The sequence below is a fragment of the Phaenicophaeus curvirostris genome, chromosome 9 (assembly GCF_032191515.1).
Source record: "Phaenicophaeus curvirostris isolate KB17595 chromosome 9, BPBGC_Pcur_1.0, whole genome shotgun sequence".
NCBI lineage: Eukaryota > Metazoa > Chordata > Aves > Cuculiformes > Cuculidae > Phaenicophaeus > Phaenicophaeus curvirostris.
Genome location: NC_091400.1, coordinates 17186645 through 17213041, shown reverse-complemented (window position 1 = coordinate 17213041; position 26397 = coordinate 17186645). Strand labels below are relative to the sequence as shown.

The following is a 26397-nucleotide window of genomic DNA, read 5'->3' as shown; positions in this document are numbered from 1 at the left end:
TGTATACACAAAGGCAACCTCTGCTGCTACACAGCCACAGTAGGAAATGATAGAAGAGAATTATTTTTATGAAGAAGTGGACTGGTTGACTCTTCAACATACAGAAGTGCAGCCCTGCATCAGAAGCTAAGTTTTGTGGATTCCCAGACAAATGCTGACCCATATGTTCCCTCAGACTGGCTAGCAAGTCCCAGGGAGACTTACAAGGAGGTCTCTGCATTTCATAGAGCTGCAGACAGAACAGGGGGAAGCAGCACATTCCCAGGTAATGCATAAACTGCAGATGGTAGAGGGCTCTGAGGTTAGGTCTAGGCAAATACCCATCCTGAAAGCTCGATGTAGGAGCAGTCAAAGCTCATGCGCTTGAAGCTGAATGAGGCTGTGTTACTAGAAGACTTGCATGCCTGTCCTGGATTGTGGTAGGACGCCATGACCATTACATTTTAAGAACTTCTGAGTGTCAATATACAGACCAAGCCTTTAATTTGAGTACTCAACTTAATGTGTTTTAACTCCTCCACATAGCAAGTTCCTGCTTGTAATGGTTTCCTCCAGTGTAGAGGTATTCAAGGAGCTCTCCATGCAGGTTGGCATCCCCTCCCATGGTTCTTTGAAAGCCAGCCTTAAACATCTTTCCACACAGCCATGGCGAAGGGAGAAGGATTTGAAGCATAGCTGAGATTCAGACTCTCCTGCCCAGTAAAGTGAAATGTAATTTCCATTGGTATCTTCAGTAGCAAGTAGGGAACTGTGTCCAGGTGCAAACCATACGCAGAAAAAATCAAGGCCCTGCTAATGACAACCACACCTTGTTGCCACCATGTCTTTATAATTTTTAAGGACCACATTCTCTTTGTCATCAAAGTAGAGAAGATTGAGTGACTTCAATTCATCTGGCACACAGCAGGGCGTGCTAACATCTTGAGACAGTTTAAGTGTATGGACTATTGACTGAACTGTAGCATGGTTTGTTGCATTTAGATTTTCCCCCAAGGGGAAGAGACAAGTTCCTCTGCAATAAAACGCATTGTATCCGCTTGGGTAAATAATCCATCCTGACCAGCCAATAGCACGGAAGTCAACGTAGAGTTCCCTTCGATGACATGTTGTTACCTGGCTTGCAGTAGAAGGGACTGCAGCAGATCGGCGTCTCCTGCTCATGCTTTCATTGCTGCTTTCAGTGATCTGAGTTTCACGAAGCGCATGTGAAGCATCAGTTTCAGCAGGGTTCATCTCTGGTTCTGAAAGGAAGCTGTGTGTTAATCTTTCACAAAATAAATTAATTTCCTAAGTACAGTATTCCATGTGAAAGTCTACTCTATAAACCTACATTAAAAAAAAATAAAAAATCTACAGTAGATTTTAAAATGACACTTAAAACTGTGAAAGTACCAAAAGGGGTGTGTATTCAATTGCCATTTCAACCATCTTTCAAGAACTGTCAAATAATGTGTTTCACTTTGTGGCCTGAAAGATCCCATTTCAGCAAAAATACAAAAGGAAACACTTAACAATATACTAAATACATTCCATGAACTTCACAGATCTTTTTCAGGGCCATATCCGGTCAGAATGGTATTAACAGTATTTATATGGCCACTTCTACAACACACATCACATTGAGCAGGGTTAACAGAGTGTGGAGATCACGGCCCACTTCTCTCTCCAGTATTATTCTCCCAGGAATTCTACTCATACCTGCAAAACAGAGTGTATTCCCATAGACTAGAGTTTTAAAAAATATTTTTCAATTTTTGGATCTGAAAAAATTACCATCAGGTTTATAGAACACTGCTATAGAATGAAGCTCACTGCCAACTTATTTGCTTTCTTAAGCTATCTCCTGAGAATCCTTCATAAATGACCATGGAAACCTCAAGATTTGTGTACATAGGCTGAAAGCCACTAATATACCAGCTGGCAGATGAACAATCTGCACACATTCACTGACTACAAACAACTGGTAGGTTTAGGGAGTTTCTTGATTGAGAAATAGGAATCAATTTCTCAATCCTAATACAGTATCCCATACAGAGCTAGATGCTCATTAAACTGGGATCTAGGATTTCACTATAAAAATTCTCTTTGGAAAACAAGAATAAACAAGCCAGCCTCATTTTTGTCTTTAATTAAGTTTACCACCTAATATTGACGCACCTAATATTTCTTTCTAAGGTACAATGCAATCATTTATCAGAAAACCCTGCAAACCCAACTAGAATAATTTTTGCCCCCCCTCCCAACTTTTGCTCTTTGCATTGATCAGGCTTTAAAATCCAGACTTAGTTGGTTTCACTGGAAGACCAGTGGGAGAGGTAAGACACCATTGTTTTGCAATTTAAGGGGTAAGGGTGTTGTCTTTCTGGAAAGCAGCCTTTAGCCCAATAGCAATTAGTCACTGAAGTTAAGCAGGTGCTTAAAAAACAGGCTAAGAATGGAGAGGTTTAAATTACTTATTTAACAAACCCTTCCACTCTTGAAGACTGCACTTAATAACTCTACTTACAGTTGCTTTACCAGCATTTTCACACAGTCTTCTAGGTGACTGAGGTTTTTTTAACTTATACCAAGTATACAATTGCCACACAAACTTCACTACCCAAAAAATAATACATATAATTAAATAACAAAGAACAAAACCACCACCTAAACTCCCATTCCCTTACTAAGGAAATAAACCAGACTGTCCCTACCCTTTATGAATATTTACTGCAAACACGTTTCCTTGAGGGCAGAAGCAACAAAGATGCTGGGTGACCCTCTAGCAAGAGCTATCAAAATTGGTCAGTGATAAAGCAGAACTTCAAACCCATTCGACACTGCAAGTAAATCCTGAGATGAGGTATACGTGAGGCAGCAGAAGGTAACACAAGATGAACAGGGAATTCATGTTCCAGAACAGCTGCTGCTGCTGTTGTGTGAACTTACTTGTGGAAGAGGGTACAAAACTGGAAGACCTCCGTTTGTTACTGTTGGTGAAGAGGACAAGGAGAGCATTTCTACTTTCTTGCAAAGCATCCTGGCTCTTGGCAAACTTAACCAGGTTGTGCTCAGTTCTACTGTTGAATACATGTGTTGTGGTTATCAAAAAGCCATGGTTGGAGCTGCTGTTTCCAACCCACTTGGAAACCTAGAAATGAAAGGGAAAAGAAAAAAACATTGTTTCAACATTCTTATTACACCATTACAATTAGGCAATGGTTGTATTAGGAAAAGGGAACATGCAACAGGCTATAAGAGTGTAAGAACATATATAAAGACAGAAGTGAGGTAACTGTATAGCTGAGACTCAATTGAGTTTAATATTTAAACCAGTAATTCAATGTTTAGAAATAGAAAATATCATATGCATTCCCCAAAGCTGCATTTACAGGAAGATGATTAATTTCAGGGAATTTACTAGTGAATAGATGAGTCTAGGAGTTAAATTAAAACCAAAGTAAATCCTCTCTGACTTTAACCAGGAATTTATTCTTCATAGCAATGTTAATAACAGAGTAATATGAACTCTCCAGACTTTCTATTTAAATATAACAAACATGGCATTTGAAAAAAATAACTTGCAATCAAGCAAATTTACTTTATCTAATTGCTATAATTACAGACTAATAGATAAGGCCAGGCCATCATCAAGCAGTGCTATCATGACTTAAGAAGGAAATCAGCCAGTCATCCAAGCATACTGATCACAAAGCTTCAGCAGTGAACACCATGGTCCCAGAGCACAGATTTAAACCCTAAGAAAGCATACGTTTTATGCCATGTTTGGGTGTTTGGTTTGGGGTTTTTTTGTTTTTTTTTCCTGTTGTCGCTATGGAAAGACATCCACATACTTTTACTTTTAAGGCTACATACAAAAGAAATCTTGAAACTAACAAATAACGAAGTCTACAGAGGAAATTAGATGGAGATTTATAATTAAAGTGAAGTCAGAATTCTCTCCTTACTGTCTGCGTGACGTTGAAAACTTCCCAGCCTTCTGTGTACAGGGACAATAATCTTGATGCAATGAGATGTTTTTTGTGTGGCTCACTTCCACTCTCCAAGAGCTCGTACACTTCCACCTTGATGAGAGCAATACAATAGAACAACAGTAAGTGGAAACGAATTGTTGTTCTAGCAACACAAGGAGAATGAAAATGATGCACATTTCTGCCATATCATTCCAAACCAAGGAAAAAGGTATTTTTTTTAACAGTTTAAAAGAAAAGCATCAGTACATACATCTACTTCTCGACACATTCAGAGGCAGGATACCGTACTGCTTGATACTATAGAAAAATATCCTGACCATCCCTTTTCTTTATCTTTTGAACACGCTCCACATCGTCATCTTTGGCTCTGCAAAAAGTCTGTTCCTCCCTTTTGCCAAAGGAACAGGTAGAACCACCAGAGTCCTCACAGGCCCTGTTCTCCCACGGATCCCAGATTACTAAAAGCGGACACATTTTGAATTTCATTTCAGACCCCAGAACAGAACGGCACGGCTTGAGATCGGTCTGGCTTGAGAGTGTCCTCAGGAAGCCCTTGCAGAGGAGAGGCAAGCAGTTGCACTCCTCATTTTCAGCGCTCTTAATAACAATAATACAATAACTACACGAAAGCACGAGTAAGCGTTCGACGGACAGATCTATTTCCCCACTTACTCGGCAAAAGTGTTTGGTGTCAGCCGGCCTGGACACACGTGTCCTCTTCAGCTTGAACACCCTGAACTCGGCTTTCAGCATCTGTTCGCCCTTCTCCATCGCGCTGATGTCGAAGTAGAAGTGGTACCGGTCCACGTGAACTGGAAAAGAGCGACCTTTCCTCAGGACCCCCCGGCGCTGCCCGGACCCCCGCCCTCCTGATACCGAAAATGCAGGCAAATAAAAGCTCTTAAGGCTCATTTTTGAGTTTTAGAAAGCAAGCATCCTTTATCAGGCCTGAGTGACATGCGGGAATGATCTCCATGAAACATGCGCTACGAGACAAATGCTGTTACAGAATATATTTCGCATTTACATGTACATGTATACATTTTCCCCACAAATCTTATGCAGGGGTGATTATAGAAGAAGACAATCGTTCCTCACAAAAGATGTCAGCATTTTCAAAGAAAGGACTGAAAAACACCGTTTTAAGGAAAACACGCTATAAGAGAAAGAAAACACGCTATCAGAGGGACATTCTGATTTTCAAAGCCCACAAATGTTTAGACGAAAACTTAACCGTACTTCAGCCTATATCAAACCGTTCCGCTTCGAAATATCGCACATCTCGTATCGGTCCCGCTCGGGAAAAGCCGAGGAGGGTGCCCCGGGCTCACCTCGGTCCTCGAAGCTGCGCACCACGTCGCCCTGCAGCAGCCCCGGGGCGCGGGTGATGCCGTTGGCATCAGCCACCTTGTTGAAGAGATCCACCATGAACTGCGGCGGCTTCTTGCGGGGCAGGACGTCGGGGGGCAGCTCCTCGATGTCGAACACCTCCCGCAGGCGCCGCAGGGCCGCGGCCAGAACCTCGTCCCGCGGGCCGGGCTGGGGCCGAGGCAGCGCGCCCGCCGCGCTCAGCAGCCAGGCCAGGGGCAGCCACGGCCCGAGCGCCACCATGGCCGCGGGGACCCTGCCTCCCGCGCGGCCCCGCCAGGCTCAGGGCGGCGGCGAGGGGGGCCCGGCCCCGCCCCGGCCATCAACAGCCCTCGAGGGCTTGAATGCACCATTGAGCGCATTCTTAGCAAGTTGGCAGATGATACTAAACTGGGTGGAAGCGTGGATCTGATGGAGGCGCTGCAAAGGGATCTGAACAGGCTGGACCGCTGGGCAGAGTCCAATGGCATGAGGTTTAACAAGGCCAAATGCCGGGTCCTGCACTTGGGGCACAACAACCCTATGCAGTGCTACAGACTAGGAGAAGTCTGTCTAGAAAGCTGCCTGGAGGAGAGGGACCTGGGGGTGTTGGTTGACAGCCGACTGAACATGAGCCAGCAGTGTGCCCAGGTGGCCAAGAAGGCCAATGGCATCTTGGCTTGTATCAGAAACGGTGTGACCAGCAGGTCCAGGGAGGTTATCCTCCCTCTGTACTCGGCACTGGTGAGACCTCTCCTCGAATCCTGTGTTCAGTTCTGAGCCCCTCACCACAAGAAGGATGTTGAGGCTCTGGAGCGAGTCCAGAGAAGAGCAACGAAGCCGGTGAAGGGTTTGATCAGAATAGTGTAAAGAGCACTGTTGGTGCCTACAAAGCTATGGCCAACTTTGATCCTCAAACTTCTTCAGCTGTCTTCTAATGGCTGTAGGTATCTCAGCTCATGGCTAACAGCAGTGCTGGATAAAACAGTATCTGTTCTACTACCTGCCTGAGAGCATGGAAGGAGACTGGAAAGAGATGAGAAATCATCACTAGACTGTTTTTTCAGTCATCATGAAAGCTTTGCTTCCACTCCACTTCTTCTTTACATGCTTATCCTCACAAACCCTACCCTGCCCTTGGGCCTCTTCATTTACTCCTAGTATCCCCCCTAGGCATATACCTCCATTTCTACTCCCATGGTGCTGCTTCCAAACATTAATGTCTGGAAACACATAGCTAGGGTTCCCAAACAACCTTAACTCTGCCCTAGAGGCAAAGATTTATGGAAAAAATCCTCTCTGTTTAATATAAGCTGGGACCACAAACAATGAAATGCCTCAATCACAGTAGTGCAACTGCAGATATTCCAGCCTACAGTTAGCCAAACGTAACCCACTGAGTGCTGTGTTCTTTTATTTTCATATTTCTGATTAGGCAAACAACATAATGAAAGCCTTACTCCCCATTCTTCCGTAAGACTGCATGACTCACTACTTATGTAAGCCTTATGCAGGAGTTGGTCATAGCTCCACTGATGATACTATGTACTGGTTTGCAATTAGTGCAAGGCTTCAACCTTTCTGTTCCGTACAATAAAAATAGGTTATCTCAACTTAGGTGTTGTGAGCAGTGTGGCTTTAGGAGCCTAGGAAAAGCAGGCAATCTGTAGGGAACTATGATAGTTAACAACTTAAAATTTTAGATGGATTCTCTAAAGAGTTCAAAATTGGCTTTGCTTTTCCTTCTCCCTCTTTCAAATGACTGGATAAACAGCTTGGAGGGTTTGAAGTGTTCAAAATCATCAAGCTGTCAGGTATTGCTTCTGGGTAAGAACAGTGGGATTTATTATGTGGCCTGCTACATCATCTTTGATGCCATTATAATTAATATGGAACAGCAATATTGGAAAAACATGGCTATTTCACAGTATCGTTAGTGGGCAGAGAAAAATTTACTCAGGAGCTTTATTGTGCATTTCAGAACCTTAGTGAGCTTTGGCTTAAATGCAAGTCCAACCCTGCCATTCAGAAATGAAAAGCTCAGCTCAGAATATACTTTCTGTTCTCCCATTAATTCCATGTCAACACAGACAATAAAAAACTAGCGGACAGAGCAGTCTGGAAGCTGCATCTTTCTCTAGGCAGCTGCCTGACACTTCTCCATACACTCTCTTTTCTCTGCAGGTTCTGTAGTTCCTAGTTTAGGGATGTCACAAGACATCCCTTCTTTCGGGGGGGGGGAAAGTAGTTTTCTGCTCCCTGAACACAGCAGTGATGCGCTGCAGCCTTCACTATGGCTTCTGCAGTCAGAGAGCAAGAACACAAGTTACTTCACTCAGTTCATAGCAGCTGTCTTAGACCCATTTGGAAAAGAAAGGAGGAATGACCTTTGCGTGAAAGATGTCAGACTTCTCTTTCTTTACTTCTAGTGATAGCATAGACAGCAAAACAAAGGTCACCAACAAAAGTGAAGAATTACTAAGGAAAGCTTCATCTTCTAAGTTTCAGCTGAAGGAACAGGACTGTACCACATCAGTGATACCATGTGAAGCAGGAGTGTTGACGTCACCCCAGAGCCTAGAATAGCAATCCCTGGAGGGCTGGGCAGATGGAGAGAGCCACGGAGTTAGTAAGTGTACATTCAGCATTCTAGCTTGAATGTTGGAACAGGGAAATTATAAATGGCCTTAAGTTGCAGAGTGTTTTTACCATGTATCTAATATATAAATACCTCTCCCAGAAGATCTCAACTCCCAAGAGCATACTTGCCAGCACATCCTGATTCCAAGACATGTGCCCTACTCAAGCTCTTCAAAAACTGGACTCTCAGCAATTTTGTATGATAGTTTTGTGTAAACTACAGTTACTGAATTAATGATTTAGATGATAAGAATACATTACCTCTGTTTTTCCAACCAGAACTTCTTTGTACTGTCCAATCATTTCCTGAAGCATTTCCAAAGGACTTGAATGATTTCTTGACTTCCCCCAAAGATTGCATCGAACGGATGGCAAAATCAGTGTGTAGTACTGCATTCAAAGTCACCTAGAGGCTTATAGCAGGAGAATCCAGATCTCCATGTTCCTAGACGACCAAACAGGTAGATTACTCCACATTTTAAACCATCTCAGTGACTATGCTACCTAAGTTAATTCCTTCCTAGCTTTTCCCTTATGGCTTAAGTGATTTCATGATCCATACACTGGGAGTAAGCCAAGTTTGGATAAAGCAGCTATGGGGTCTCTTCACGTCTAATCTTTTCATCGTCTTTATGTATTGTTTGAGAAAGCAGAGGCATCACCAGCATAAGAGACACTGCATTGTCCTTCCTTGCAGAATCTCTGAGATAGGGCTGTTCCTCAACACATCCTCCCTCCAAGAGAGAAAACTGCTTAAACTGTTATCACTAGATTTGATATAGGAGTCATAGGCGCATGCAAAGAGAATGGAAGTCAGGTATTACCCCACAAATTTTATCATTAATCTATCCAGTTCCTTCTTTTAAAAATAAAATAATTTTATGTTGGAGAAAGTATTGCCATTTCTAAAGAACATCAGTCAAGTTACTGTTTTCTCCAAGACTGTTTTGTCAAATTAATTGCTTAAATTACTGCTTCCTGTGACAACTTTCCCCGAAGGATACATCCTGTAATACTCACACTGCTTTTTCTAGCTATGTGATGCCTGCCTGGGTACCTTTTGTAATTGAGAAAGCATGACATATAACAGATTGGATGTTTTTGTATGGGTTTTTTTTTTGATAGATCTCAAAATTTATCAAACATTTGTAACATTTTAAAATGTACTGGAAAATTTCCTCCTTTCCCACTAAATCTGATATATTCTCCTCTCATTTTCACAGTTACACAGTTATCATTGTTTACTGAACAGATTTTGTCTATCTGCTCAGTTTTAGCAAGCACAAAACACTCTCCTGCTTTTCCCTTATATATTAATGATGGGGCATTACAGGTCCTGACAATTATTCACTAACAAATGAGGTTAATTGGTAGATGAGGAAAAAAGCCCTGATTCAGCTGCAGGCATCAGTATAACCAAACTTACTTCATACATGCCTTTAACTGGGAAATCAAAACACAAAGCTCTCTTCAGATGGCTACTAAAATCATTACCATCACCTACCTCCATGATTTTTGAAAAGCACATCTCAAACTGTATGTGGAGTTTGGCCAAAATCAGAGCCCACAAGATCATTCTTCGTGAAAATCAACCAAAAAACCATGCAACAGGCTACCCCGTTTCAGGAACACAAGTCACCTCTGATTGTCCTTTCCATACAGCAGTACAAATAAGCACACAGAAACTGGAGAAAGCCTAATGTTCAGTAGCTGTTTCGATCACAGACGTGCAGCATCCTAATAACATGCTTTTTGGCTCTGATGAAGGGTAGTATCAGAAGGCTAGGTTCTTAAGAATAGCATCAGCAACCTTTTGCAGTATCTCTTTTCTCTAGGTCAGAATTTAGTCCTTATGCCAAAGATGCCTGAGTTGGCTATACAAGACTTAAGTGTTCAGCAAAATGATGAACACAGGAGAATCAACACCTGGAAGAATGTAAAAGGAGGATGGGGTGGGGGATGATGGCACACAACAAAGTTGTTAACAAACAAAGCAAGAAGTTTCTTTACTTTCCCCTTTACAAATACAGTTTGAAACCAGAAGGGACATTTTTGGCAAGATGTAAGTTCTGCTGTTAAAATGTCAGTACAGCACATTTTACCGAGTGTACACAGTCCCCACAACTACTTACAGAACAAACCAAGTTTTTGCTATTTAGCTTTCTAGACTTTTGTTCAACTGCATTTGTCTGAACTGTGTGGCTGGTAGGTCACGTCACCTATGCTAGCACGATGTTTTAGGAGTATCACAGTGCTCAGCTTTTAGCACCTTTATAGGCAAGAAATTTTAAGAAGTTCCTCCTTGTGGTATCCTCTTTTTTTTTTAAAAAAAATTTAAAGATTATACTCACTGTTTCATGCTGAAATGTTTTCTCTTAATAAGATTTAATGATTTTTTTTTTCCAACTTGATCACTAAAAAAGCATCTGTATTTTGACCATTCTTTATCCCCTTTTTACGGTGGTAAGAAAACAAATTATAAAAATACAAGCATTTGACATGAATAATTTTCTGAATCATGCACAAATAAATCAGCAACTACGAGGTATGGCACACTTGGAAAAAATAGTTGGAAACTCAGAACAAGCTTTTAAAAACATTTTGTATCTATAAGCTAAATGGTAAATATGTTTGACTATGCAATATAATTAGTCAGGAATTGTTTCAGGTATTCCTTGAACATATAAAAGGAATTAATTTTACACAGGTAAAGCTAAACAAAAAAAATCAGATCATGCTTTGTGGGGAAAAAAGTAGGATTATTCTGAAATATTTTTTCTACTTTAAAATGTTCAACAATTTATATTGCATTCTGAACAACTTTTACCTGTAAATCAGCCTGTAGACCTTTAATCACATGCACTTTTGAGATGAAATACTTAACATTTTTTTTTTCCAGTATTATATTAATATTTGGTCTTTTAAGCATTTTAAACAACAATTAGAACTGGAAAAAATCTAGTTGCTAGGATGCATAATTTGAAGTTGCATGAAAAAATGGAAGTGTACTTAAAGATAATATGAATCATGTAGTCGGAACCACACTATACAGAAAAAGATGGCGCTCTCACCCCATTCTTCTCCCTGCCCCAAAGAAGACTTCTAGAATAGACTTTTGGTTTTTGCTTTTTTAATAAGTTCATAAAAGCCAAGGATTTATAAAAAGTACATCCAAGTTCATTTACATTAACAGATCAGCGAGAAGCTGCACACTTTCCTTAGCACAGGAACTAGGTCTTTAAAACAGGACACTAGAACTGACAGCTAAGGTGACAACAGCAGCTTTGCTGACAGCTGAATTCCTGGAGCATTCCGGGGGCATAGCAATGTGTGGGAGCATGACATCCAAAACAAATAAAAATTCCCTATGGCTTTAGAAAGAGCAGCAAAATCGATTTGTTTTTACTCTTTTACAGATCCATTTTAAGTCATATTAACAGATCTACAATTTTTGAAGTGTTTTGCAATTGCAGACCTGATTTTTGGTTTCTTCTTTCTCCTGAAATAGGGGATGAAGGTGAATATAAATGGGATTAGAAAAAGATGACAGGAAAAGGTGCAGCAGTCCCATCTTCAAATTTAATGAGGAAAAGAAACAGATTCTTTGACTGTCTGCCCTCCCAGGCTCCAGTCCATGGAAAGCCAATTCACCAGTTATTTATACAGTGAGGCACCATGTTTTGCAAATCTCTACAGATCCTTTAGCACTAAGCAAAAACAAGAGGAAAAGCCACTGAAGTATCATAAACTTTCTTTATGAGAACAAAGTAACAGTTTGCATTCTGGCTTCACCATTCACCTTTCCATATTTGTACTTTCATTTGGAAGGAAGCAAGATACTCTTGCACTGAACAAAAACCTAAAAGTAGCTCAATCTTCACTATTCTCAATAGTTTAGGGATAAGAAGGATATATTTAACTGTTCCTAGTTTAAGCCATACAGTAATTTAATGTTGCTGCAAGATTGTGGTTTTCTTTTTAAAATCTATCCGTTCCAGCTCCTCATCCCTTAAGATTTCCAAGGCACTAATGTGCTATGTAAGAAGACATGCCTAATGTAGTACTCGGGTTTGGTACAAATAATCCAATCCTTCCTTCCTTCCCTAGAAGAAAACAGGTATTGGAACTTGTGTTACTGTCAGGAAGACCGAAAATTTCCCTGTCTACAGAATAGCTCTAACCTGTAACTTCTATATATGCTCCAATTATATCTCTAGCCTAAAGTGATTATGTTTAGTAAATTAGAGTAAAACCATTCCCCTTCTGAACAACTAACACCTCAGACTTTGTCAAGATATAAAATTTTAAGTGCTAACAGAGAACTGGAAAGTTTTTGACATCAATTACAGTGAGACCCATGAACATTTCATGGGATTTCAATTATCAGTCCATAACCTGTGACAAACATAATAGTTTTTGTCATCTCAGTGGTAAGAAATATTGTACCAAGCAATTATCAGTGGTGTATGGGACTGTAACCAAACTGATGATTATGGTGTAAATGGGTTTTCTGTAACATAATAAGTTTTCCATAATTATTAACTGTCAGTCATATCAATATCATGTCAGGCTTTCAAATTTTTTTTGATTAAACCTCCACAGCAGTAGAATTATTTTCCAAGTTAATTAGTGATGCAAGTGACAACAATGAAAGTACTAACATTAACCCAAAACTCTCACTGCTGATGAAAGTGTCATGCAATGATTTTGATGTACCTCTTGGTACAAGTGAGTCTCACATTGACTACTATACCTTTTTTTTCAATGGTACTCTGTATGCCCCATGACCATTCAAGTAACATACAGAAAACTGAGGAAGAAATTCTTAGAATTTCACAGAAATCAAACAAAAAAATATTACAACCCACAGCAACATCCATGGTTCTTATTGCAATAAAATGTCAGTATGTGTTCTTCATTGCATTTATATTAAGATTTCTTTTAAAGAAAAAGTTCTGATGTTTTGTATCATTTCATCTATGAGGTAGATGGCACTTTCATATAAATAGTGTAAATCAGAAATTAAGTTAGCTCTGAGTCTGCAACAACCGCTGCACCACCAACTGCTCAAGTCAATTATTAAATCATGAACATGAAATAATTCCTCATTTTAAAAGACAAACAGCAAGTCTTTGAAAGGAGAGTGGTAGCTGACTGCAGACAGATGCCTTTCCTTGACAAAGGTCAGCGGAATTCTGGCTTCAGCCTCCAGACACCTTCACCATTTGGGCTTCTGTGGAAGGTACAGAGATTGCGGAGAAGTTCTCTGAAGACACAGGACTGCTCCCTGGGCAGTTTGGTCTCAAATTCATACAGAAGTTCCTGAGTGCTAGCCTCACCGTCCACGCGGGCCTGGAATGCTATGAAGTTACGCATATCCACGAGCAATTCATCGTATTCTGTTGAACATGGGGCTGGGGCAGGTGCTTGCTGGACATTCTCATCTCCCTCAATCCCTGCTTGTTGCGGTAAAATAAGGTGGTTTCTTGCCCTCATCTTAGCTAATAAAGATGAAGAGTCTAGTGCGTTGGTTGATGATTCTCCAGATTTACCAACAAAGTGCCCGTTGGAATTGCATTTCTTTACATTTTCTTTCTTTATGGTATCTGCATCCTGCAAATAAACATACAGACTGTGGAAAAAATTGGATTTTGAGATCCACAAAATCTTTTAAACAAAAGGTACCTACTGTTTAGACTTCAAACAACATGAAGACTGAGAAGCCAGTCATTTGCAATACACAATAAAGAGGTAATACATTCCCATCTCAACTTCAGAACTTAAGAAGCAAAAAAAAAGGACTGCTGGTCTTGAGATAACCAAACCATGCTGCAATTTGTGACTGCTCTATCTAATTAGAGTTCATCTAGATGCTATATCAAAACATGAAAAATCAAATTCACAGTTGACTAAAAACTCTAGAATTCTACATAATCATACAACAAATGGGTATTGGACATCCACTGCATAAGTCAGATTTGTTGCATAAATCAGAACATTTCACGTATATTGGCTATTAAAAGAGAAATGTCATCTTGTCTCTTACCTTGCACTTCTTCACAGCCGAGGCAGAAGTGGAATGTGAAGCAAGCAGCATAGAGTTTCTTTTTTGACCAAACCGACTCCTAAAAACCCACAAAGGAATTAACTCCATGAAACATCCTTCTCAAAATACTTAGAATAATTTTGCCAAATACGCTGACTGTGTTTGTGCTTTAGGGTTCTTCATCCCTCTGCCGAAGTCCTTCTCCTTTACTGTGCAACAATAAAGCTCTCCTTGTACTTCAAAATGAACTTCCTAGGTTTGTAATATGCTTTAGTATATTTCTTAAATATAAACCATGAACCTCCACTTTGATGTATGTTACTGCAAGTATAAAGTACAAAGAACAAAAAAAAGGTAAAATTCATGAGAGAACTGATCTTCTGAACTTACTTTATTCCTGATGGTGCACCTGAAAGACCACTCATGCCCGTCCAGGTTGGCACACCAGAAGTAGCTCCTAAACACCGCTGTCGAGAGACTTTTAAAGCTCTTAAGGCATCCTGGGCCACCCTGTTTGCTTCTGCTTCCACTAGCACATGATCTGCACTGGAAGCTTCCATAATGGCATCATGCTTCATAACACTGTGTACCCCTAAAAAACAGAAGATACAAGAAAAGGTGAAGGAAGACATCTGTTAATTTACATGGTTATCTGTAAAATTAAATATTCACCATTTAAGTGAATCATAGAATCATTAAGGTTGGAAAAGACCTCTCAGATCCAAGGTCCAATCATCAGCCCAACACCTCCATGTCTACTAAATCACATTCCTACATTACATCTATACACTGTTTGAACATGTCCAGGGAACGAGACTCCATTCCCTAGGCAGCTTGTTGCAATGCTTGACCACTCGTTTGGTAAAGAAATTTTTTCTAATATCCAATCTAAACCTCCCCTGTCGCAACTTGAGGCCAATTACTCTCATTCTGTCACTTGTTACTTGGGAGAAGGAGGACCAACATCCACCTTGCTACAACCTCCTTCCAGGTAGCTGTAGAGAACAATAAGGTCTCCCTGCCTCAGCCTCCTCTTTCCAGGCTAAACCACCCCAGTTCCTTCAGCTGCTCCTCATAAGACTTGTTCTCTAGACCCATCACCAGCCTTGTTACCCTCCTCTGGACATGCTCCAGCAGCTCAATGTCTCTCCTATACTGAGGGACACAAAACTGAACACAGTATTCGAGGTGTGGCCTCACCAGTGCTGAGTACAGGGGAATGAGGTTTAACAAGGCCAAGTGCCGGGTCCTGCACTTGGGGCACAACAACCCTATGCAGTGCTACAGACTAGGAGAAGTCTGTCTAGAAAGCTGCCTGGAGGAGAGGGACCTGGGGGTGTTGGTCGACAGCGACTGAAGATGAGCCAGCAGTGTGCCCAGGTGGCCAAGAAGGCCAATGGCATCTTGGCTTGTATCAGAAATGGCGTGACCAGCAGGTCCAGGGAGGTTATTCTCCCTCTGTACTCAGCACTGGTGAGACCGCTCCTCAAATCCTGTGTTCAGTTCTGGGCCCCTCACCACAAGAAGGATGTTGAGGCTCTGGAGTGAGTCCAGAGAAGAGCAACAAAGCTGGTGAGGGGGCTGGAGAACAGGCCTTATGAGGAACGGCTGAGAGAGCTGGGGTTGTTTAGCCTTGAGAAGAGGAGGCTGAGGGGAGACCTCATTGCTCCCTACAACTACCTGAAGGGAGGTTGTGGAGAGGAGGTTGCTGGCCTCTACTCCCAAGTGACAGGGGACAGGACAAGAGGGAATGGCCTCAAGCTCTGCCAGAGGAGGTTTAGGCTGGACATTAGGAAAAAATTCTTCACAGAAAGGGTCATTGGGCACTGGAACAGACTACCCAGGGAGGTGGTTGATTCACCTTCCCTGGAGGTGTTTAAGGCACGGGTGGACGAGGTGCTAAGGGGCATGGTTTAGAGTTTGATAGGAATGGTTGGACTCGATGATCCAGTGGGTCTCTTCCAACCTGGTTGTTCTATGATTCTATGATCACTTCCTTAGTCCTGCTGGCCACACTATTTCTGACACAAGCCAGGATGCTGCTGGCCTCCTTGGCCACCTGGGCACACTGCTGGCTCATGTTCAGTCAGCTGTCAACCAACACACTCAGGTCCTTCTCCGCCAGCCAGCTTTCCAGCCACAATTCCCCAAGCCTGTAGCATTGCATGGGGTTGTGGTGACTGAATTGCAAAAGCCAGCACTTGGCCCTGTTGAATCTCATACAATTGGCCTCAGTCAATTGATCCAGACTGTCCACATTTCTCTGCAGAGCCTTCCTGCCCACAAGCAGGAATGCCACGATTACATTTTTCCTTTTTCAGGTTGATTATATTCAGCACTTCAGTACAGTTATTTCCAATAAGAGAACTCCCTTCTATCAGTTAAGTAATCAATTTGAAAGCAAACCACTTCTGGTGTGCTGATGAGGTCATTATTCACAACAGACTTTGCAATTATGTGGATAAATCGATCATTTATATTGTTATGGACAGGGCGGACAGAAGTCAAATCCTTGTGTAAATGAAGGCTGGCTACATCCTTATTTCCAGAAGAAACACTGCATACTTCTATACCCAGTTTTTGGAAGGCTGCAGACCTCTCTGGAATGTCTTTGCCAAGGTAATTAGCAACTTTATAACTGCAGCATTTCAATGATGAACATTTCAAATGTTTCACCACAGTAACAGAACAGATAAAGCATGTTTTGTATTGCAGCTCTAACCACCAGAGTAACAGAACTGCTCCTTTCCTAACTTGCGTTGTCTTATATACTTCTGTTTAAATAGTCTGACACTGTTGAGCAGACAAATAAAAATGGTTACCTGATTTTTTGAAAAGTTTCTCCAAGACATAATCATCATTTTTTTTTGAGTCTTCCTCCTTCTCTTCACTGTTCTCTCTTCTGTATTGCTTTTGTTTCACTAGATGAGGGATGCGCTCTCCTTCAAATGTGGCGTCTTTGTGATGTTTCTTTTTAGACTTAGCTTTGTGGCTCTCATGTGACAGCACATCCACCCTGTGCTTTGTTTTTGAGGTACATTTATAATGAGTGTTATCTAACTGCCCATCTTGAGTTTTAGTAGCCTGCTCTTCCCACGAACCACCTGCACCACAAGTAAGGCTAAAATCTCCCTTGACATTTGCATTAGCTGCTCCATGTACTTCATCAGCCACCACAGCATTCAGGCATTTGGCATTCTCTGAAGACTCTGCATCACATGGCAATGGCTGGGACACAGATTTGTCAGTTTTTTCCAAGCTTTCCTCCTTGCTTTTATTCAAAAAGTTAATATTAGTAGCAGCTTGTGCATTATCTTTTGCATGGCTATTTTGATAAAAGGGTTCAAAATTTCCTTTGGTTTCCTCACTTGTGTCTATTACTTTATTTGTCACGTGGGTGGTTGAGCAGGAACTGGATGACTTGCTGTACTTTGGTGAGCTGCTTTCTGCAAGATGGAGATCACCTTTAGAAGTGTCATTATCAGGTGGCTTTTCAGGTTTCCGTTTCAATTGATGTTTTGTGAGTTGAACATCTGAACCAGTACCTGAGGGAGGAATGAAATTGGTACTCATTTATCTAGGGCTTCAAACAGTTTTTCATTTAAACAAATAAAAAAAAAAAATGTGTACCTGCAAAAATGGCACTTGTTTCTGTTCCCTGAGACATATCTGGGCTGCTCAGAGTAAAAAGTTCATAAAGGTCATTGGATTTGAAAAAGCGCCTCTGCTTAGGATCTTTCAGCACTCTGTTAGTTAAAAACTGTTTGAAGATTTGTCTAAAAGAGAAAAAAAAAATACTTTGTGCATGAAACAATGTCTAGCTATGTTTAAGTACTGTATTCAGTACTTAAACAGAAAACTGTATAAGCACAAATATTACCCTGCAGAACAATTAAGCAGTGGGAAGATTATGTTAGTTTCCAAAAGACAATCTTGAATTGGCAACTTTCAAACAACCAACTAAATTGTCAAACACAGGGATTTATTGTTTTGCAACAACCCCATAACACAACAGGTAACCACCATCCTGAAATGTCCTACGAGGCATCCCTTAACTAAGCAATAAATAACTTCACAGCCAGATCTTTTTTTTTGTCCATTAAAATTGAAAAGCTTGCATGTATTACAATAAAACTATCAGAAAGCTCCTGAAAGAAAAAAACAGAGCTGGTTAAAAATTACATTTTAATGGTTCAGCTGGCTGGAGGAATCAAAAGCAACAGAGTAGCTCAGTCTGATTGTGATGACTGTATGACAGCCACTGAAAAGGGAAATCAGACTTGGGGTTGAGAGGAAGGGAAAAAAAGAGCCCATCTGCAAAGGACTGAAAGGAACAAATCTAGGGGAAAACTAAGCTGCAAAATGTCTTCTAGTACTGGTAAATCTACTTCTATGCCATATTTGTACTACACAGCTTTTAATTGCAAGTTCCAGGCACTATTTTTCTGTACAAAAATACCTCCCTAAATAAAGCTGTAATTTTTTTCTCAAGAACTGTTTATAATCATCATTTTGGCTCTGTGGTATTAAGCAGTGAAACTATTTTTAAAACCCAATTGGCAAAACCTATGTTTTGTACTGCACTCATCAAAAGACTTAAAAGTTTTTAAGAATTGACTGAGCTTCATAGCTTCCTGTAAGGATGATCACATATTTGCAGGGAGGAGAATAGAGGCAAAGAGAAAAGACAACTTGCTTAAAGCTCACTGTCATTGCACTGTTCTGGAAATAAATTGATTTCTGATGGCTGTCCTGACCCTTAGAGCCCACTTCCTTGATGTGGTCAGTGTTATTCAAACACAAATACGCCACAGGGACGCAAGCCAACCAACAGAGGAAGCTTTGTGACCAAGTGGTGAAACGGATTAAAAAAAGGCACTCAATAAGTGCAGGTATTTCATTATTTAGAGCTTTTCATTCATCTGCACTTTCAAAGAGGATATTCCAGTTCTAACAAGTAATGCCTAGACAGAGGATTCCCATGTACAGCCATTTGGAATTCATGTGAGTGAAGCTAACTACTAAGAAAGCTGAATAGGAAAGCAAAACAAAAATATTTCAATGATTTCAATATATGAGCACTTTAAGGCTTCAGCTACATTTTGGAATAAACAATGTGAATATGACTGGTAGTTCTTAATTATCTCACTTTGGAATGATTTAGGAATAAAACTGAATTTGGTTTGCAGAGTAGTAAATGGATGCATGTACCATATACATCTTTTTATATCCTAAGAATGATATAAAGAACATGTTAATTTCAATTTGTATTTCAGACTTGTGGAGTCTGACTAAGGGGCAAATTTTTTTCCTGTCTATGCCTTACTCATTTACAGTGAATTCTGGATGTGCTGGACACAGCCTCTGGAACAGATTGATGAGGTATATTTAGCACGTGGGTCTTGGAGCTTGAGAAGCAGCAGCACAGCCCTACAACTGGGAATCTAATAGTAGGAAGTGGCCCATTCATTTCTCAGCAGAAATTTTAAAGAGATGTCTGTGATGTGCCCATCATGACCAGGACTGGGGGTTAAAAGCCACATGTACACAGGGACAGGTATGTCACTGTTACACCACCTCAGGTTTGCTACAAACATTTGCTTGAGCATACGGCTGTATCCAAGGAATCTCTCTAACTGACCTGTGGTATATCTTCTCTTCAATAGTACCTGCAGTGAGGAGCCTATACACAGTCACCTGCTTTTTTTGGCCTATTCTCCAAGCACGTTCCCGAGCCTGGAACACAAAAGGTTTGGTTACCTGACACCAGACTCTTAGAAATGAGCTTGACAGAAATTTATCAACACCACTGTTTCAAACCTAGTTTGGACATTTAACAATTAGTTCAAGAAGTTACATAGTTGCCCTAATGCTGTACAAATACAACAGCTAACTCAGCAGCAGAAGAAAACAATTTACAAAGCTTACATATGTAAGAAAAAAAAAAAAAAGCCTCCAATTGTACCAAGAAATCTGTGCAAACCAACCCCCCACCCCCAAATAAATGACGTTAAAATCAGAACATGTATCTAGGATATGCATTTTATACAGACATATTCCAAAAGGGATTTATTTCATGATAGCGCTTTAAAATATACACACTTCCTTGATTTTTTCTTAAAGGAACACTTTCCTACAAACACCTTGAACCAACCACTAAAACAGACTACTCTAGATCAGACAACATACCCGCAGATCTCAGAGTTATGTAATATTTCCATGAAAGAGTTTTCTTCCTCTCAGATATGTAAGCCCCAAATGCTGTTAAGGGATCTGATAACCCAGAGCCTCATCACATCAGGTGAAGAACAACTCGCTTAAGGTACTGGTTTAACAGCAGCTTCATATAATTATTTAGTGACAAAGCTAATTTAAGCAACACTACTTCTCTTTTCCTTACTTTGCATTGCAACCAGGAACAGTCATGCCTACTCAAAAGCTTGCACAGCTGTACTCTCCTTTCAGAAACATCTGGTTCATTTGCTTTTTTATTAAAAAAAAAAAAAAAATCAAACAATGAAAAAACCAGGCTGTTTCAACCATTTGGTTGGCTATACTCTAGACAGGTTATACGAGTCATCAATATTAAAAAGAGTGGTAAGGTATAACAGCATGAAGGGGATGGGGTGGAAACCACTTAAATTGGCTTTGCCACTGGAGTAATCATGATCTGGAACTGCACCCTAAGCAACCATTGCTGGGAACAGCAACTCAGGGAAGAGCAACATAATGATTCTACACTCTTCAAGGAGAATAAACGTCATTCCATCTTCAGTTTTATTTCAACTTAGCTGGTAAATGGAACATAATGAACTAGACTCACCTGTGTGTCTGTACTGGGATTCCAGTCAGGATCATAAATAATAACCCGGTCAGCACCAGTTAAGTTAACGCCAATGCCACCAACACGAGTTGTTAGAAGAAAAATAAATATGGATTTGTCCTATAACAGAAGAGAATTTAATAAAGCAAGAACCTCCAAAGTACAAGATATCTTTTTTCTTTATTTCCTGGATTCTTCTGTTATCAGTGTTATTTGCAAAGATGCTAAGGAAGCCAAGAGAAATACATTTTGTTGTTTGCCTGATATCTCTTTTGACAAAAGTAGTTTCATCCAAATTTCATTTATTGTTGTCCAATAAAATTTCTTTTCCCCCTTTTCAACTGCTTTTTTTTCTGAGCAGAAAACTCAAGTGTGAAAAAAATAATTACTTTTTCCCCTCTCAGAAAGAAAGTGATTTCGTTTGACTAAACTCTGCAGTTTTGTGTCTCAAATCTGAAACAGTGTATTTAAGAACAGACCAAAAGGAATGAAAGAACTCAACCACACTCACTAATAGGCACTAGTGCTTGCGATGCAACGACTCACCTCATTATATCTTGTTATAAGGGGCTGTCTGGAAGCTATTGTTGTGGTGCCATCCATCCTGAGGTAGGAATAGCTTCTCTCTCTCACAAAGACTTCAAGTATCTGCAGCATCTGTTGTGATGGAAAAAAATTTGTGGAATCCAGCAATTTTCTGATCAAATCATTAAGAATTTCTGGTACTAACTGCAGCGCCAATCAAACAAGATGATGACTAAAAACTCGCAAATCTCAAATGAACAGAAAATTCATTAACTTATGTCACTAGGAAAAAATGCCAAAGTAGTTATTTGATTCCTGAATGCATAAGTGGAATGTTTCTGCTTGGTTTGGGAAGTCCAGAGCCATGGTCTCAAGACAGTTAACCAGGTAAATGGTGCAGCATTCCATGGAATCAAGACAAAATTATGAAAACATAGGGAAAACAAATGAAGGTCACCACCTGTGTTACTGGCCCAAAGTACATACTCTAGTGCATATGCATATCTAACCCTGAAACAGAGTAAGCAAACTGACTGGCAATTCTATCCTGACACTACACAGAAGGGACAATAAATACATCACCGGTGCTTCAGTCTGGTCTTATATGGGTAAAACTGATACAAACTTTGAGCCAGTATATTGAATTCCGGCCACACTGCCACAAGACTCTGTCATTCTGGTAAAGCTTACTGAGCTTGGGAACTGCTCTCCAATTATTCCAAATACATGAGTCATTCTTGTACTATTTTCAATAAGATGTTAATTTTCTGAGAAGGATACTACAAAAGGTGTTTTAATTACAAGTCTTGTTGGGACACACACACACTTATTTAGTTTCAGCAGAGACTAAAACTGAAAACAACTAGCTCATCTTACCTGTCTTGACTGACTAAAAATCAACACTCTGTGGCCTTGCTTGTGCCATATTTTCAGCAAAGATTCTACCACTATCATTTTTCCAGAACGTTTCCAATACCCAAACTGATCTGCTTCCTCCACTTCAGAATCTGGTACACCTTTCAAAATCTTGGGACCACCAGAGAAGAGGTCAGGGTGGTTGCAAATCTTTCTCAAAGCTACTAGTCCTGAGAAAATCTAAAGAAGACAGGAGAAAAAATATTTTTATTATCTTGACAAATACTTATGTCTATATGGATTGTACTTGAGAAAGATAAACAACAATGGATTAATCCAGTCATCATCAAAAAGCTTCTTTTTAATAGCGGTTTGCTGTTTAGAGACGCCAATAGATGCTAAAGCTCATGTCATGGAAATTTTAGGAAAAAACCAGTACAAGAGAAGGTAAATGAAATTTTATGTTCTTGTAAGCCTATTCTTGTGACAATGTTAAGAGAATTCTGCAACAGCTTCCACATTAGCAGTTATAGCTGTACTTCACAGTGAATATTTTCCTACTCAAAAGGAAAAATTCCAAGTTTGTTACTTGAAGTTGTTGTGCCTCTCTTACCAAACCCCACTATATTAGCAGATAACTTAAGACAGACCTTGTGGATAGCAAGCATACCCACTGGAGTTCATGGTAACAAAGAACAAATACGTGAACTTATTTGAACAAACATACGAAGCTGAAAATTACTGCTTTTTTAAGAAGGGTTCTGCTCAGTTATTCACCCAATAAGTATTATTTATTTTTTCTGATATAATGGACATTCATAAAAATGAACTAGCTTGAAACAGGAAATCCCTCAATCTTCTGTCACTGTAAATTGGATAAACCTGCTCACAATTTATGGATTATTTGTACAATGAGGTTCTGTTTCCTTTTTTTCAGCTGGGATTCACTGCTGCCATCACAAAACCCCTAACAAAAGCATTGACATTTACTGTTCAAAATCTTCAGAACTCTAGCAAATATGATAGCTCATTCTATAACACCGTAGAGAAATTTCTGCAGATAGTCTTGTACAAGGCACCTCTTGAAGAACAAGCTCCTTAAAATAACTTTCATTGGGATGACTAAAATTGCCATGCTCTTGAAAAAACTTGGCCACTATACCTGTGCAAGATCAGGAAAAATAAAAAAATCAAAACCAGTAGTAAGGCCAACATCTGCTTTGTATGGCACTGCAATATATGTGGCTGTACTGACCATGCAACTACATGGAGCCAATGGGGCTAAGGGGAGAAGGGATTTCACAGTTCACAACACAAGGAAATGTGGGGTGAATTACGTATTTTAATCGAGAAGCATTACTTCTCCTCTTACAAACAATAGAGCTATATCTTGCAGCTAAAATGCGAATGAAAAATGTGCATGCATATGGAAGTCAAATGGACCAGACATGCACAATGCAGGAGTCACAGGGAATAGCAGACTTTTTACACATGCAACAACAGGCATTTGAAACCGTATTTCAATTACTGCTGCCATTCTGGCCACAGCAATTTCAGTGCTTATGTTGTAAAGATGAAAGCAAAGGATGTTGAAGTGACTGGTAAGATAACAACAAGTATGCTTGCTCTTCGCTCTGCTATATATGAAGAATTATCAGCTGCTACATCACAAAGTTATTGTACCCGAATTGCACTCTCAGGACATACTACCCTTTTCCTTTGGCTTTACTTTTGTAATTGGTTAAAAGCATGCATACAACTACCTACAGCAGGTCATCCAACAAACCATAATTTCTTCCCAAGATTACAAACATATTGTGAGCCCCATTCCATTCCTACTTTTATCTGGTCATGCAACCATGTCAGGATCACTAACTCTACATATTCCATGGAATATTTCTGAGAAAAAAAAAGCAGACATCCACAAAAGCAGAACTGAAATTGGTGTGTGTGCTTCCCTTCCTGCTCAGACTTCAGCTAGAGGAATGCAAAGGTCAGTTCATGGCTTTATCCGTTAAGCTCCACCTTCCATTAGACTTAACTAATGCTGACCTGCATGTCTCCATTGAGAATCTGGTAAACTTCTTTAGAGCTGATGAAATTTTGATAGACTTGACGCTGCTCATCTGTCAAACGGCAAAAGAGGACCTGCCAAAACAAAGAAATGAACTGTTCAATCACAGCCTGTAAACTCCAAATAGAGTATATTTTAGAGTTTTACAATGTGCTACAGTGAAGCTTCACAGATGTCTGATATGCTGAAACGCTAAGTTAAAAGATATTGTACAGAAATCATCAGAAATAAAAAACTTAGAATTCTTTGAGAATTAATGTAATCACTAAGCTGAGTTTCCTGAGTTTTTCTATGCCTTCTCCCAGTTATTTTCTCTGCTCAAATTGTTTTAGTTTACAAAGCACTGCCATTTCCCAGTTTTAAGGAGGTAACCGTGCAACGTTAGCATGCTCTCAAAGCTACGTTTATAGGAAATGCTTTCCGTGGTGTGTCTGTTACATCCCTTACAATCTGTAAATTCTTAGTACCTCATTGGAAAACTAGGTTAGTATATGAAACCTGTTCTGTCATTAGCCTTCAATTATGAGCATGTAATGTTTTTTTGGATGGTTTGATGGGCTAAAATAGAACAAAATTCCTTCCTTGCATCCTGCAGGGCACCCAACTGTATTCTGTAAGTCAAACTTATGTAGTGACCTGTGGCTGACAAGAAAAAAAAAAATCACATTTCTTAAATCTGTTTATGACTACATTCTTTAGAGTAAATAGCCCAGATTCCGTAAAATATATAGAAATCCTAAATTTGATTAAAAAAATAATTAGACTGCACAGCAGAAACTGAGTATAGCCTAATGATTTATTATCTAACTTTCAGCACTGTCTTACAAAGACTAGCATGTATACTTAAGAGGGACAAGAAGGATAAGAGTGAGGAGAGGACAAGAAAGCCTGAAGCACTGAAGCCTGAGTGGCAGAAGAACCTGATAGTTACTACAAATGAGTATTTGTAGAAATTTCAGTTGTTTAAATAATCTTTTGTATCTCCTCTATTTTGAACCAAAATGTTTTCTAAAAAATATCCCATCTCTTTGGAGAGCAAACAAGTTTTAGATCAAAAGGCTTATATATTAGGAATTTATTAGAATGTATAGGCTCAGCTAGCTTGCAATATGAACAACTGCTATCAAGTATTTCTCTACTATTTGCTACCCAAATTAACCTTTTCACAGCAGGAAACAATGTTCCAAGAGATTCATCATAGGAAATAACCCACAGACAACTCATCTGTATGCACCTGTGACCTAGGAGGACAGTATTAAGTAGACCTGAGTGAACTTCATATATCCTTTGGTTTTTAGATGAGCGTATACTTGTGTTGACCCTGAAAGACAATACCATTTTAATACTCAGAAAACAGGTGGAAAGAATAAGCAACTTGAAATTTCTACATATTATCTTCTGTTAAAATAGCACTTCACCTGCTATTAGCAGAAATTATTTCCAAAGGCCCATGACAGACTGGATTTTGGGGAGGGAAAGGGCTGAAATCTAATAGTAAAGATAAGCAAACCTGTTCATTTTTATCTGGAAGTGAAAGGCTCATTTTCACGTCAGCCTTCATTCTTCGCAGCAAGTAGGGATTTATGGTGTCCCGTAACACACAGGCACATTTGTATGCAGTTTTTACCTGAAGGAGGAAGAGAAAGCAAACATTTGATTTTGGTTCTTGCTATTAATTTTAGCAATAAGCAAAATTCCATAGTAAGCTATAGAAAAATCATAATAAAATGAGAAGGTTTATTATTTATGTGGATCTACAGATACATATTCAACACATGAATTGTAATAAAATTCATATTAGCAACAATAACTTTGAATAAGTAAATCTTCTTCGGATACCACTATTTATCTTTCCTAATTTTGTGAAATATAAAAGATACTAGAAATGAGAGATTTATTTTAGAAACTAGTTTAAGAAGTGAGCATAAACTTCCACGGAACCACAATTCAGATGGAAAACTGCTAATACATACACTGAAGATCAAAAAAGAAGCCTGCAGCAACGGTGGTTACTAGACAATAAGTGAAGATTAGTGTCTGCTTGAGACTATTAAAAAAAAAAAAATCGGTACAAGAAAATCCCCATGATCACAGAAATGAAAGGTCACTCTGG

At 39.8% G+C, this 26397-nt stretch overlaps 2 protein-coding genes across 4 annotated transcripts in view; both read right to left on the bottom strand.

Moving 5' to 3' along the window:
- Positions 1–385: 385 nt before the first annotated feature.
- LOC138724259 (bone morphogenetic protein 2-like) lies at positions 386–5585 on the bottom strand. The gene is made up of 5 exons (XM_069864142.1): positions 5306–5585; positions 4647–4786; positions 3948–4064; positions 2929–3130; positions 386–1241 (listed from the first exon to the last, which is right to left on the bottom strand). Exons 1-5 carry the CDS (start codon positions 5583–5585, stop codon positions 793–795), a joined length of 1188 nt encoding a protein of 395 aa, XP_069720243.1. The 3' UTR covers positions 386–792.
- Positions 5586–11003: 5418 nt separating this feature from the next.
- The window catches only part of ERCC6 (ERCC excision repair 6, chromatin remodeling factor), a 50554-nt gene continuing 35160 nt past the window's right edge, over positions 11004–26397 (bottom strand). For all 3 annotated transcript variants that reach the window (XM_069864320.1, XM_069864321.1, XM_069864319.1), the window contains 11 exons: positions 25795–25911; positions 24263–24358; positions 22232–22450; positions 21377–21487; positions 20831–20950; positions 19649–19743; positions 17638–17783; positions 16830–17552; positions 14398–14599; positions 14008–14086; positions 11004–13574 (listed from right to left, as the gene is read on the bottom strand). In XM_069864320.1, coding sequence (XP_069720421.1) covers positions 13146–13574; positions 14008–14086; positions 14398–14599; positions 16830–17552; positions 17638–17783; positions 19649–19743; positions 20831–20950; positions 21377–21487; positions 22232–22450; positions 24263–24358; positions 25795–25911 — 2337 coding nt within the window. In that variant the 3' untranslated portion in view covers positions 11004–13145. The remainder of the gene's footprint in view (positions 13575–14007; positions 14087–14397; positions 14600–16829; positions 17553–17637; positions 17784–19648; positions 19744–20830; positions 20951–21376; positions 21488–22231; positions 22451–24262; positions 24359–25794; positions 25912–26397) is intronic.

Bases quoted from the DNA above. Each gene is read 5' to 3' on its own strand.
- LOC138724259 (XM_069864142.1), bottom strand. From the start codon at position 5,585: ATGGTGGCGCTCGGGCCGTGGCTGCCCCTGGCCTGGCTGCTGAGCGCG. The intron at 4,787-5,305 runs GTGAGCCCGGGG...GCTCTTTTCCAG, and splicing joins GCGCAGCTTCGAGGACCGAG to TTCACGTGGACCGGTACCAC. The intron at 1,242-2,928 runs GTAAGTTCACAC...GCTTCCTTTCAG, and splicing joins TTTTGTACCCTCTTCCACAA to AACCAGAGATGAACCCTGCT.